Below are 13,457 nucleotides of genomic sequence, written 5' to 3' on the forward strand. Positions count from 1 at the left end.
AACAGAGACGTGTAGTATGCAGCAAAAATATTTAAATTTAGGGAGGGTATCTGTGCTGCCTCGAGACTCATGGAAAGAAAACATTTCGGTAAGTAAATTTTAACCTTCCATTCCATCTCTCGGTGGCACACAAAGGGATATGCAGAACAGAAATTAAAGGGGGGGAAGAAGATGCTACTTCCAGAACATGTGTGCCAAAGGATGCCTCCTTGCTAGCTGTGTGGTTCAGCTTGTAATGACTGATGAAGGTGTCCGGAGAGGCCCATGTAGCTGCCCAACATATCTGATCAAGAGACACTAGAGCTACGTTCGCCCAGGATGTAGACATGGCTCTGGTGGAACGAGCATGGACACCAATAGGGCAGTCTTCTCCACGGATGGAATAGCAGAAACAAATGAATTCCTTAATCCAACGGGCTAGAGAAGCCTTGGAGGCTGGCTTTCCCTTGTTTGGCCCAAAGAATTGAATAAAAAGAGGTTCCGACAATCTGAAGTCTTTGGTTCTGTTGATATATTATAGAACTGCTCTTTTAACATCCAGAGTATGAAGGGAAGACTGTAGGTCATCCTGAGGATCTGTGCAGAATTCAGGTACACAAATTTCTTGGTTAAGGTTGGAAACTAAACAAATTTTAGGTCTGAAGGAAGGATTTAAATGTAGAATTAAGCAATCCTGCTGAATAGACAAAGCTTGAAGTTCCGAAACCCCTTTTTGACGATGTAATGGTAATCTGAAAGAGAACTTTCCAAGAAAGCAGTTTCAGATTTGAATCTTCTATGGGTTCAAAAGGGTAATTTACAAGAGCCTGAAGAACTGTAGGTAAAGGCCAGGATGGAAACGGAGGGACCACTGTTGGTCTGAGATTAGATACTGCTTTAAAAAATCTGCAGACCAGGGCGCTGTTGGAAAAAGACCCTCGGAAAAAGTTAATAGCTGAGAAATGCACTCATAGCGTATTTGGCTTGAGGCCTTTGTTGAAGCCATCTTTCAGAAACTCTGTAGAATTGCTAGAACTTTGGCCTGATCCTCCTTGATTTTGGACAGCATTCATGGAATGAGAGAAAATGGAGGGAAATCATAAAGGAACCTGTTGTTCCACGGAAAAGAAAGGCCATCTAGATAATCGGGGTGGTCCCTGCAATAAATGGAGCAAAATGAAGGAGTCTTCCGGTTTGCTCTTGTTGCTATGACATCCATCTCTGGTTGTCCAAACTTCATGACTATCTGAAGGAAAATCTTGGTGTTGAGACTCCACTCTGACGTATTGAGCTTCTTCCTGCTCAGAAAATCTGCATGGAAATTCAGTGAGCCTCGAATATGCACTGCATGGAGATCCGCAAGATGATCTTCCACCCAAGCCATGAGGGGACAACATTCTTCCATCATCTGAGATGACCTTGTCCCACCCTGCTTGTTCAGGTAAAAAACAGATGGGAGGTTGTCTGACTGAATAAGGACTCTGCAGACATGCAACCAAGAAGAAAAATTAGTTGGCAGAGGCATCTGTTGTAAGGAGAACCTAAGGAAAAACTTGCAAGGATCTGCTGCTTGCACCCACCTTGTCGAGCTGAAGGGGTCTCATGTGCTCTTCCCCATGGAACTGCATCCAGAGCGGATGTCACCAAGCCTAAGACACTCATGATGGACTGGACTGACCACTCTGTGCAATTCAACAGACTGTTTACCTCTGTCTTTAACTTCATGAGCCTGTGTTCTGATAGGAACAATTTCATGGCCACAGAGTCTATCCTGAAACCAAGAAACTTCCCTTGTGAGGTTGGGTGCAGATGTGATTTCTGAAAGTTGAGGAGAAACCCGTGATCCTGCAGAACTGAGATGGTGAGATGAACATGATGGAGAGACTCCTCGGAGTGGGCTCGAATTAGCCTGTTGTCCAAATAGGGCATTAGATTTACTCCTTGTAGACATAGATCGGCGGCCAGCACTACCGCCACTTTTGTACATACTCGAGGTGCTGAAGACAGAACGAAGGGAAGACATGTGAATTGAAGGTGTAACACATTTTTGTCCATGACTACCGCCAATCTGAGAAATCTCCTGTGAGAATTCAGTATTGGGGCATGAAGGTAGGCATGCTTCATGTCGATAGTTGCCATTAGATCGCCTTTCTCGAGTAGTGCCAGCACTGACCTGATGGTTTCCATCTTGAAACGCTTCTTGATGATGTATTTGTTCAATAAGATGAGGTCTATGATGAGTCTCCAAGATCCTTCTTTTTTGGGCACACTCCAAGACTGGAATAGGATCCAAAGCTCCTTTTTGCAGGAATTCCGAGATTTATGGAAGAACATGAAGATCTTGCCTGTTGACAAATAATTTGTTTGGAGGAATTTTTGTTAATTTCAGTCCGTAGCCCTTTGAGATGACAGAATTTAACCATGAATCTGAGGACATTTGACACCATGCTGAGGCAAAACGGGAAAGCCTGGTGCCGACTCGGGGTATGGAGGAGCTGGCGTCAAAAAAAAAAAAAAGTTGGGTTTTACTGAGACCCAATTAAATCACGTCCCTCAAACGGTAATGAGCAGAAATGATTCTTGGCAGGTATATCACCTGATCATTCCTTGAGCCAGAGGACTCTTCTTGCCACTGTAGAACTGGCAAGAATTTTTGAGTTAAAGGGGTATTCCAGGCCAAAACTTTTTTTTATATATCAACTGGCTCCGGAAAGTTAAACAGATTTGTAAATTACTTCTATTAAAAAAATCGTAATCCTTCCAATAGTTATTAGCTTCTGAAGTTGAGTTGTTGTTTTCTGTAACTGCTCTCTGATGACTCGCGTCCCGGGAGCTGTGCTCCATCATCAGATGGAAACAGACTTCTTGGGAAGCCTTGCCAGTGCCAAATCAATTTTGGAAAGGGTATCTCATGCCTCTGAGCTCCCCGATCCATACGGTAAGCCAACTTAAATCTGGACCCCGTGTGTGTGTATGTGTATATATATATATATATATATATATATATATATATATATATATATATATATATTATTATATATAATATTTTTTCCTCAGGCTTCTGCCACTCTGACTTAAGGGGCTCCAGTAGAGGTTGACCAGCGAAAGAATAGTAGAGTTAGCTTGAAGGGGGGGAAAAAAGCCTCCTTTTTAAGGAAGATTTTCATCTCTAGGTTTGCCTTCTACAGTCTTCTTAACTGCTTTAAACAAGGAATTTATCTTTATCTTGGACAGTGCGGGAGATGCTGATTAAAACGAGCCCTACCTTGCCCGGATCCGCCTGGCCGTTCACCCGCAATTGTAGTTTTATTCTATGTGTATATCTTGCTGTAACTGGCACGGGCGGGGCTTCTGCGTTGATGTCACCGCTTATGAATATTCATTCCCCCTCCCTCCAGTTAGGCACGGCGAAGAGAGGGAGAACTGGAGGGAAGGGGGATGAATATTCATAAACGGCATTGACGTTAGTGCAGAAGCCCCGCCCGTGTTACAGCAAGATATACACACAGAATAAAACTACAATTGCGGGCGAACGGCCGGGCGGATCCTGGCAAGGTAGGGCTCAGTGTAATCAGCGTCTCCCGCACTATCCTACAGTACTGTGGATAGTGCGGGAGAAAATTTCTGACAGTTTTCGTCTTTAAAGGAATATTTTGGGGCAGGTCATACGCCTAGCTCTACAGCAATTCCAGGTTTAGTTTGGCCTTTAGAATTGTTCACTCAGCCACTCAAAGTGGTTACAGCAGTTTCACTTCTCATTAGAAGTAGTAGGGAGTCGGCACTCGTATAGGTGGTGGTGCGCGTGGACCAGAGGTGCAAATAGTAGGTAGAAGTAATCCCGGCACTCACTGGATATGCTAAATCACAAATGTATGTTTATCCATATGCAAGGCAATGCAAAGTAGCAACTCGCAGGATGCGTTTCGGCCAAGTGGCCTTTGTCAACTGATCTACCTGTTAGGGTTCACAGGTGTACATATATACAGAGAGGAAACCCTCCCCTTCCGGTTCATAGGTGAAAACACCTGACAGCTGAGCCGGGAGGAGACTGAATCTTACATAATGACATAAATAATGAATGGTGAATAAATAAAGAAACAGCAAGCAAAAGTATTGAAATTATAAGGGAGCAGCATAAATTTCATTATACATTCTAGTCATCAAAAGGAAACAATGGGCCTGTACTTGGACTATATAGACATTCATTTGGAATCATTCTGACCGTGCTCTATGCTTGCAGTGATGAGTGACAAGAAGAAGTATCATTGTGGTCTCTAAAAAAAGAAGACAAAATCAATTAAAAAACAGCAACATATGCAATGACATATTTACAGAATTTGACTAAGTTCATAATCCCTATTAAGACCCCTAGGTTCAATAGTACTGAGGCAGTGTATCCAGTATGTTTCCTTTTTGAGTAGGAGTTTTTTGATGTTACCTCCCCTTTGTGGTTTATCAACATGATCTATGACTTGAAATCTCAGTTGTGAGATGTTGTGACCCATTTTGTCAAAGTGGAAAGGAATGGGAAACAAAAGGTTTTTGCAACGAATTGTGGATTTGTGTCTGTTAATGCGGTCCCCCACACGCTGGGTAGTTGGGTGGCCAGTACCACGTATGGCCAATACCATGTACCGACCTTGGAAGTATTGCACAGTAGTGCTGGAGCTCCTTGATAAAGGTGGCAGGTAAGTATGAAAAATGTTTTCTTTGTAGAACTTGCCTGAGCAGATTACATAAAAATGACTCCCTACAATATCTCTTTAAACTTAAGTGTTTTACACTAGTATAAATGGTGCCAAGGTTGGTTTTTGATCTTTTCTAGTACACAGCCATAACACATTTGTAAAGCCCACCTTATAAAGATAGATTCTCATTCATTTGCTGTAAATATTGGACCTAAAAACTAAATGTGTATAGTTAGAGGTACCCTTTAAGATGCCTCTTTTGATGGCCACAAGGTTTATGTTTTTTTCAGGTAATGTGCGAGTTTGCGGATGAACTGAGAGAAAAGTTGTGCCTTATCTGGTCCTGGCTGTACCCTATGTTGGTTGACATTGTACAGGTTCTTATTGTTGGAGTGATAGGAGCTGCTGTTGTGCTTGAACTTCTCAAGATATTCTACCCACTGAAAGAACCAAAGTAAGCAAATTATTTTCAGTTAAAGTTCTGCACTTTGACATATTAGTCCTAGCTCAGATTCCTTCTATACATTGTTACTGGTATTTCTGATACTTAAGCAATGTATGGAACACTGCAGAAACTTCCTAAATTACCAAACCAATGCTTTCTTAAAGGGGTCATCCAGGAATAGAAACACTGACCTAATGTCTTCCAAAAACAGCACCACACCTGTTCTCAGGTTGTGTGGTATTACAACTTAGCACTGGTCACTTAAATGGAACGGAGCTGCAATACCGCACAAAAACTAAGGACAGGTGTAGTGCTGTTTTTGGAAGAAGTCGGCTGTCTTTCTAATACTGGAGAACACCTTGAAACATGTCATAAAATAGAAAAAAAGTCTTTCCCTTTTCTTATACCTTTACTATAAATCTCGATTTTGATTTGCAGTAGGGATAACTTTTTTGCATCACAGAAGTAACAGCCATATGATATCACCTGACTACTTATTGAATGTGTAGTTACACTTATATAGTAGAGCTTGAACTACACAATAGTTTTTTTACCTAACAAGCAAGGAAAGCTATAGTTGGCTTAACAAGATCCTACAAGTCACCTCTACTGAATTAAAGTAAAGGTCCACTTTTGTAGCTGTGATTTATATTTTTTTTATTACTACACTATAAATGCTCTAAAAAGTTATTCCATAAATATGTATTTTTTTCAATCTTTTTGGGGAACATATGATCCTGCCGTGAAAATAAGCTGTCTTTATAGATATTGAAGGGTATTGTAACATGCAAAAACAGTAATGCAAAAAGAAATGCATAAAACAGGCTGTGTCCTTTAGAAATAGAGAATAACGGGAATGTAGCTTTGTAAATAAGCTCATAACTTGTTCTAATCTTTAGTCTTGAACTTTTCAGATGGATTCTGCAAACCAGTGATTTCAAGGATTCCCCGCTGTTTGTTCCTTTAATACTAGGCAACAGTGACACAAAGGAGGCACCCCAAGGAACAGGAAATATCTCATGAATCTGGATTGTGCACTTCTTGTCACAGCAATGTTTACATTTGGATTTCCTGCATCCAACTGTGATTTTTAGGCTACCAGCTTAATAGCCTCCTAAGTGATTGTAGGAGCTCCTTACAGGAGATCGGCAAACTGTACACATTGGAGAACACAGGGGAACTGACTCACTACAAGGCCATCACTTATACAGCATTTCTGACTTTCTGCAAGGGCACTCACTTGTTTGAAATAAATAAAACCTTAATTTTACAGGAAGATCCTTTTTATGGAGGTTATTGGGTTCACAACAATTGTGTCCACTGGACTGGTTTCAGTCATAGTTAACCATAACTATATTTCTTCAAAGTATTCTATTTTGAGTAAGATTTACAGAAAAGCATCTCGTGTATAAAAAGGTTTTATTTAAAAATTTGAAATAAAACTATCTAAAATTTTATTATTTGAGTATATTTCTTGTGGGATTTTAGGCTATTTTATTTAAAAATAGGTTAAAATTTCTTAAATGCTTTATGCCATGGATTTTTCTAAAACTTGAAAATACTATTGGTGTAATGTCTAAATAGCTTTAATTTAATCTGCAGTCTTTAGGATGCAAATTTTAGTTACACAGGTATTTTGTGTTACATAATTTCTCATGTTTAAAATGCATTGTCTTTACTGTCAATATCAGAAACCAATTTAACTGATTGGCTTGAATAAGTGTATCAGCATATTCTCCGACGTCAGGACAATCCTATTTAACAACCCTGTAATGTAAATTGTAATATAAAGTGGACTCTAATATAAAGTAGGGTGTCCCCATTCCTCAGGTACCTGTCATGATGGGATGTATTCCAGTGTAAATTTTTTGCCATAAAAGTTCAATTTGGTAAACCATAAAAATGTTTATCTGAAATCTTTTAAAAGCTAAATAACCAAACTGATTTATTTTTCCTTTTTAATGCACTTAATAATTTTATGATGTTACGCAGAATCATACAGTGAATATCATTAATAAAGCATTTTGTATATACAATGGTATTTTTGCTGTTTTGTCAATTTGTATATTCTAGTATTTCAATGAAAGGGATTGTCTGGTTTAGAATACCTTTGGCTAATTCAAAGTGCTTCTTTAAAACATTTTAATCAGAGCACAAAGCAGCTACAAAGAGGGTCTCAGGTTCTCCCACAAACAGCAGCTCACTTGAGTTCTAGGGTCTTAAGTGGGCACTGTCAGATCCAAAAACTTTTATTATCTTGATACTGATGAAAATTGAAACCTTTTGTAATATGATTGTTTAAAAGTTTTTGAATACTTAATAAAGAAAACAGCTCCTGAGAATCCCAACACCCCATACCTACTGGGACACTAAGCAGTCCTGCAGCAGCATCAGGCTTGTCCTTGAGTCATGGACAAGGCTGCATGAGCAGACACACCTCCCATCACCACAAGGGAGTGGCACACCGTGAAAAGAGGCATGGTCAGGATTAGGTACTGACTAACATGTTTGTTTATATTTTTTTTGTAGTAGTATTCAACAGGTACACAAGCTGGTCATACATCTTTAACGCCTTAAGGACTCAGACAATTTAATTTTTACGTTTTTGTTTTTTCCTCCTCGCCTTCTAAAAATCATAACTCTTTTATATTTTCATCGCCAGACTAGTATGAGGGCTTGTTTTTTGCAATGACATCCTTTGTAATGACATCACTCATTATATCATAAAATGTATGGCGCAACCAAAAAACACTTTTTGTGGGGAAATTAAAAAGAAAGACGCAATTTTGCTAATTTTGGAAGGTTTCATTTTCACGCTGTACAATTTACGGTAAAAATGACATGTGTTCTTTATTCTGAGGGTCAATACGATTAAAATGATACCCATTATTACTTACTTTTCTATTATTGTTGTGCTTACAAAAAAATCACAAATTTTTTAACCAAATTAGTACGTTTATAATCCCTTTATTTTGATGACCTATAACTTTTTCATTTTTCCGTATAAGCGGCGGTATGAGGGCTCATTTTTTGCGCCATGAGCTGTACTTTTTTTTTATACCACATTTGCATAAAAAAACTTTTAATACATTTTTTATAATTTTATTTTTTAATAAAATGTATAAAAAAATAGCAATTTTTTACTTTTTTTTTTCTTTTTTACGTTCACTCCGTTCACCGTATGGGATCATTAACATTTTATTTTAATAGTTCGGACATTTGCGCATGCGGCGATACCAAACATGTCTATTAAATAAATTTTTTACGCTTTTTGGGGGTAAAATAGGAAAAAACTGACGTTTTTACTTTTTTGTTGGGGGAGGGGATTTTTCACTTTTTTTTACTTTTTAATTTTAATTTTTTTTTTTTTTTTAACACTTGAATAGTCCCCATAGGGACACAATACCATGATTGCTAATACTGATCTGTTCTATGTATAGGACATAGAACAGATTCGTGTTATCAGTTATCTTCTGCTCTGGTCTGCTCGATCTCGGACCAGAGCAGAAGACGTCGGGAGCCGGACAGAGGCAGGTGGGACCTCCGTGCGGCGTTCTGAATGATCGGATCCCCGCAGCAGCGCTGCGAGCGATCAGATCATTCATTGAAATCGCGTACTGCCGCTGATGCCGGGATCTGTATTGATCCCGGCATCTGAGGGGTTAATGGCGGACGCCCGCGAGATCAGCAGCCGGGATCAGCCGCGCATGACACGGGCATCACTCCGATGCCCGCGGTTATGTACAGGACGTAAATGTACGTCCTGGTGCGTTAAGTACCACCGCACCAGGACGTACATTTACTTCCTGCGTCATTAAGGGGTTAATCACTATCTGCCGAACGAACTGACCATCAATTTTCTCTCCCAATCTCTCCATACACACAAGGGTTGGGCAGCAAAAATCAAACACGCCCAAGCCTTCTTTCCACCGACCTCTAACGGTGGGAGACTGCAGTACACTTTAGCAGGATTTGGCTGACTTTTGGGAGAAAAAAAAACTAGTGCCAGAAAATTGTACACATTTGTAAATTACGCCTATTTTAAAGCGTACCTGTCATTTCAGGATTAGCTGTCCTGTGTGCGTACATGAAGAGCAGCATTATTTCTGGCCATTATATAACTTGTATGTAGTATTTAACAGATTTCTGCTCTTCAGGCTTCATCTCTTGCAGCTCTTCAGGCTTCATCTCTTGCAGTTCTCCCAGAGCTTGTGGGCGGAGCTCCCCTCTTCATAGAATTGTATTGCAAACAGAATAAGGCTGAGTTGACTTTCAGAGAAGAAGATTTGAACAGCAGTTGGGGGAGGGGAAAAATGTTAACAGGACAAAGAAGCATCTTTGTCTAATAAGATTATATTCATTTGAACTACTGATCTATACAATGTTTGATCAAATGACAGTCATATTTAAGCATTCTAGTACTTATTAGCTGCTGTATGCTCCAGGGGAAGTTGTGTAGTTCTTACCAGTCTGACCACAGTGCTCTTTGCTGACATCTTTGTTCATGTAAGGAACTCTCTAAAGCAAGAGAAATGTATCCATATCAGGGAACTGTGCAGAACAGGAGCTAATCCCAGTAGCGCTGTGGTCAAACTGGAAATAACTACACAACTTATTTCCGGAGATGCACAAGTACTTTATTATTTAAGGGTGCGTTTACACGGAGTAAATGAAGAGTAATTCACGCAGAAAAATTTACGTGCGTAAATTTTTTTATTTTCGTGCAAAATTTGTGTGGAATTGCGCGCGGACATGGGGAGAAAGAAGTGAAGTGTTTTTCAGCGATTTCCACTTAAATTGCCCACGAATTCCACGCGAAAACGATGTTGGGCGGAATTTTTTTTTACCATTCACTTCAATTGATTTCTGCTAGCGGATTCCGCGCAAAAACGATGTCAGGCAGAATTTTTTTTACCATTCACTTCAATTGATTTCTGCTAGCGGATTCCGCTTGAAGAATGAACATGTTCTTTCTTCAAGTGGAACGGAATTCAGCGTCGGAATTCTGCTAGCAGAATTTCCGCAGTGTGAACAGGCCAGCAGAAATAACATTAAAGTCAATGGGCAGAGGAAATGTGCATTAGTTTGTAGCGGAGAATTCAAGAGGTAAATTCCTCTTGAATTACTCAGTGTGAACGCACCCTTAGGGAGAAGACTGTTAACCAATATATCTTTTCGGTGTTGTTCAGACTTGAGAATAGCAAAATTACAGTAAGTATACACTTGTAATATTTTGCCCACAAAAACTTTCAATACCAAAGTTAGGGTAACATTTTTGGCACCACACTATAAAAAGTTTATAATATAGTAACGGAAAAAGTAAATATGGTAAAATTTATTTAACCCCTTAAGGGAAATGGACGTAACTTAACCCCTTCCCGACCTATGACCTACCTGTACGTCATGAGTGGGAAGGTGTTCCCGACCCTATGTCATGAACATTTTTGCCGCTACTCGTGGCATCCCGCAGCGCCCGGTAAGATGGTGGCCACTGATAGCCAGCCATCTTACCATGCGACCACGGGGGGTTTCATCTCCCCCCCCCCCCCCAGCGATCGCTGCTATCAGCTAGTCAAATCTGACTAGCTGATAGCAGCGTTTCGCTATCAGAATACTTAGTAGCGCGGTGTGTGAGTTCCGATCACGGGGATCGGGACACACACCGCTCTGCTAAGTGTCCCTGACCCGTCCCCCGGCGTCACTTACCCGTCCATGCGGTGTCCCGAGCGGTCCCGGCGCGAGCGGCGTCCTCCAGGCGGTCCCGGTGGTGGTGCGTCCCGGCGGTGAGTTTGCAGCAGCAGGGTGGCATCTTCATTGGCAGCAGTGAGAATGCCGTAAAGCGATCTCACTGGTGCCTCTGGGAGTTTCAAAACTGCAACTCCTAGCATGCCCAGACAGCCTTTGGCTTTCTGTGCATGCTGGGAGTTGTAGTTTTGCAACATCTGGAGGTCCACAGTTTGGAGACCACTGTATAATGGTCTCCAATCTGTGCTCTTCCAGATGTTGCAAAACTACAAATCTCAGCATGCACAGTCTGTCCAGGCATGCTGGGAGTTGTAGTTCTCTAACATCTGGAAGAGCACAGATTGGAGACCATTATACAGTGGTCTCCAAACTGTGGACCTCCAGATGTTGCAAAAGTACAACTCCCAGCGTGCCCAGACTGCCCAAGCATGCTGGAAGTTGTAGTTCGGCAACATCTGATCCTTCAGATATTGCCGAACTACAACTTCCAGCATGCCTGGGCATGCTGAGAGTTGTAGTTTTGCAACAACTGGAGGCACACTAGTTGGGAAACATTGTCAGTTTCCTACCTCAGTGCCTCCAGCTGTTGCAATTGTTGCAAAACTATAACTCCCAGCATGCACTGACAGACCATGCATGCTGGGAGTTGTAGTTTTGCAACAGCTGGAGGCACACTGGTTTGGAAACACTAAGTTTGGTTGCAAAACACTTTAAAGTTTATCACTTAACTTAGTGTTTCCAAACCAGTGTGCCTCCAGCTGTTGCAAAACTACAACTCCCAGCATGCACGGACAGCCAAAGGGCATGCTCGGAGTTTGCAACAGCTGGATGTTTGCCCCCTCCCCCCAATGTGAATGTACAGGGTACACTCACATGGGCGGAGGTTTACAGTGAGTGCTGCAAGTTTGAGATGGCGTAAATTTTGTGCTGCAGCTCAAACTCCCAGCGGCAAACTTGCTGTGAACCTCTGCCCATGTGACTGTACCCTAAAAACACTACACTACACTAACACTACATATACACATACCCCTACACAGCCCCCCTTCCCAAAAAAAATGAAAAACGTCTGGTACGCTACTGTTTCCAAAACGGAGCCTCTAGCTGTTGCAAAATAACAACTCCCAGTATTGCCGGACAGCCATTGACTGTCCAGGCATGGTGGGAGTTTTACAAAAGCTGGAGGCCCCCTGTTTGGCAATCACTGGCGTAGAATACCCCTATGTCCACCCCTATGCAAATCCCTAATTTAGGCCTCAAATGCGCATGGCGCTCTCTCACTTTGGAGCCCTGTCGTATTTCAGGGCAACAGTTTTGGGACACATATGGGGTATCGCAGTACTCGGGAGAAATTGCCTTACAAATTTTGGCGGGCTTTTTCTTCTTTAACCCCTTATGAAAAGGTGAAGTTGGGGTCTACACCAGCATGTTAGTGTAAAAAAATAAATTTTTTACACTGACATGCTGGTGTTGCCCTATACTTTTCATTTTCACAAGAGGTAAAAGGGAAAAAAGACCCTCTAAATTTGTAATGCAATTTCTCCCGAGTACAGAGATACCCCATATGTGGGCGCAAAGTGCGCTGGGGGCACACAACAAGGCCCAGAAGGGAGAGTGCGCCATGTACATTTGAGGTGATTTGCACAGGGGTGGCTGATTGTTACAGCAGTTCTGACAAACGCAAAACAATAAATATCCATATGTGACCCCATTTTGGAAACTACACCCCTCACGGAATGTAATAAGGGGTGCAGTGAGAATTTACACCCCACTGGCGTATGAAAGATTTTTGGAACAGTGGTCTGTGAAAATGAAAAATAAAATTTTTGATTTGCACTGTCCACTGTTTCAAATATCTGTCAAACGCCAGTGGGGTGTAAATGCTCACTGCACCCCTTATTAAATTCCATGAGGGGTGTAGTTTCCAAAATGGGGTCACATGTGGGGGGGGGGGGCACTGTTCTGGCACCATAGGGGCTTCCTAAATGGGACATGCCCCCAAAAACCCTTTCAGAAAAACTCACTCTCCAAAATCCCACTGTCGCTCCTTCCCTTCTGAGCCCTCTACTGCACCTGCCGAACACTTTACATACGCATATGAGGTATTTCCTTACTCGAGAGAAATTGGGTTACAAATTTTAGGGTGATTTCTCTCCTTTTACCCCTTGTAAAAATTCAAAAATTGGGTCTACAAGAACATGGGAGTGTAAAAAATTAAGATTTAGAATTTTCTCCTTCACTTTGCTGCTATTCCTGTGAAACACCTAAAGGGTTAAAACACTTACTTGATGTCATTTTGAATACTTTAGGGGGGTGCAGTTTTTATAATGGGGTCATTCAAGTGGTATTTCTAATATGAAGACCCTTAAAATCCACTTCCAACCTGAACTGGGCCCTGAAAAAGTACGATTTTGAAAATATTGAGAAAAATTGGAAAATTGCTGCGGAACTTTGAAGCCCTCTGGTGTCTTCCAAAAGTAAAAACTTGTCAATTTTTTTATGCAAACATAAAGAAGACATATTGTATATGTGAATCAATATGTAATTTATTTGGAATATCCATTTCCTTTCAAGAAGAGACTTTCAAAGTTAGAAAAATGCAA

General features: G+C 41.1%; 1 protein-coding gene across 1 annotated transcript in view; it reads left to right on the plus strand.

Annotated features, from left to right (window-relative positions):
* GINM1 (glycosylated integral membrane protein 1) overlaps positions 1-7,153 on the plus strand; it is a 34,608-nt gene extending 27,455 nt beyond the window's left edge. The window contains exons 7-8 of the mRNA XM_056566768.1: positions 4,958-5,121; positions 6,027-7,153. Coding sequence (XP_056422743.1) covers positions 4,958-5,121; positions 6,027-6,135 — 273 coding nt within the window. The 3' untranslated portion in view covers positions 6,136-7,153. The remainder of the gene's footprint in view (positions 1-4,957; positions 5,122-6,026) is intronic.
* Positions 7,154-13,457: the final 6,304 nt, after the last annotated feature.

Source organism: Hyla sarda, chromosome 3, assembly GCF_029499605.1.
Source record: "Hyla sarda isolate aHylSar1 chromosome 3, aHylSar1.hap1, whole genome shotgun sequence".
Classification (NCBI taxonomy): Eukaryota; Metazoa; Chordata; class Amphibia; order Anura; family Hylidae; genus Hyla; species Hyla sarda.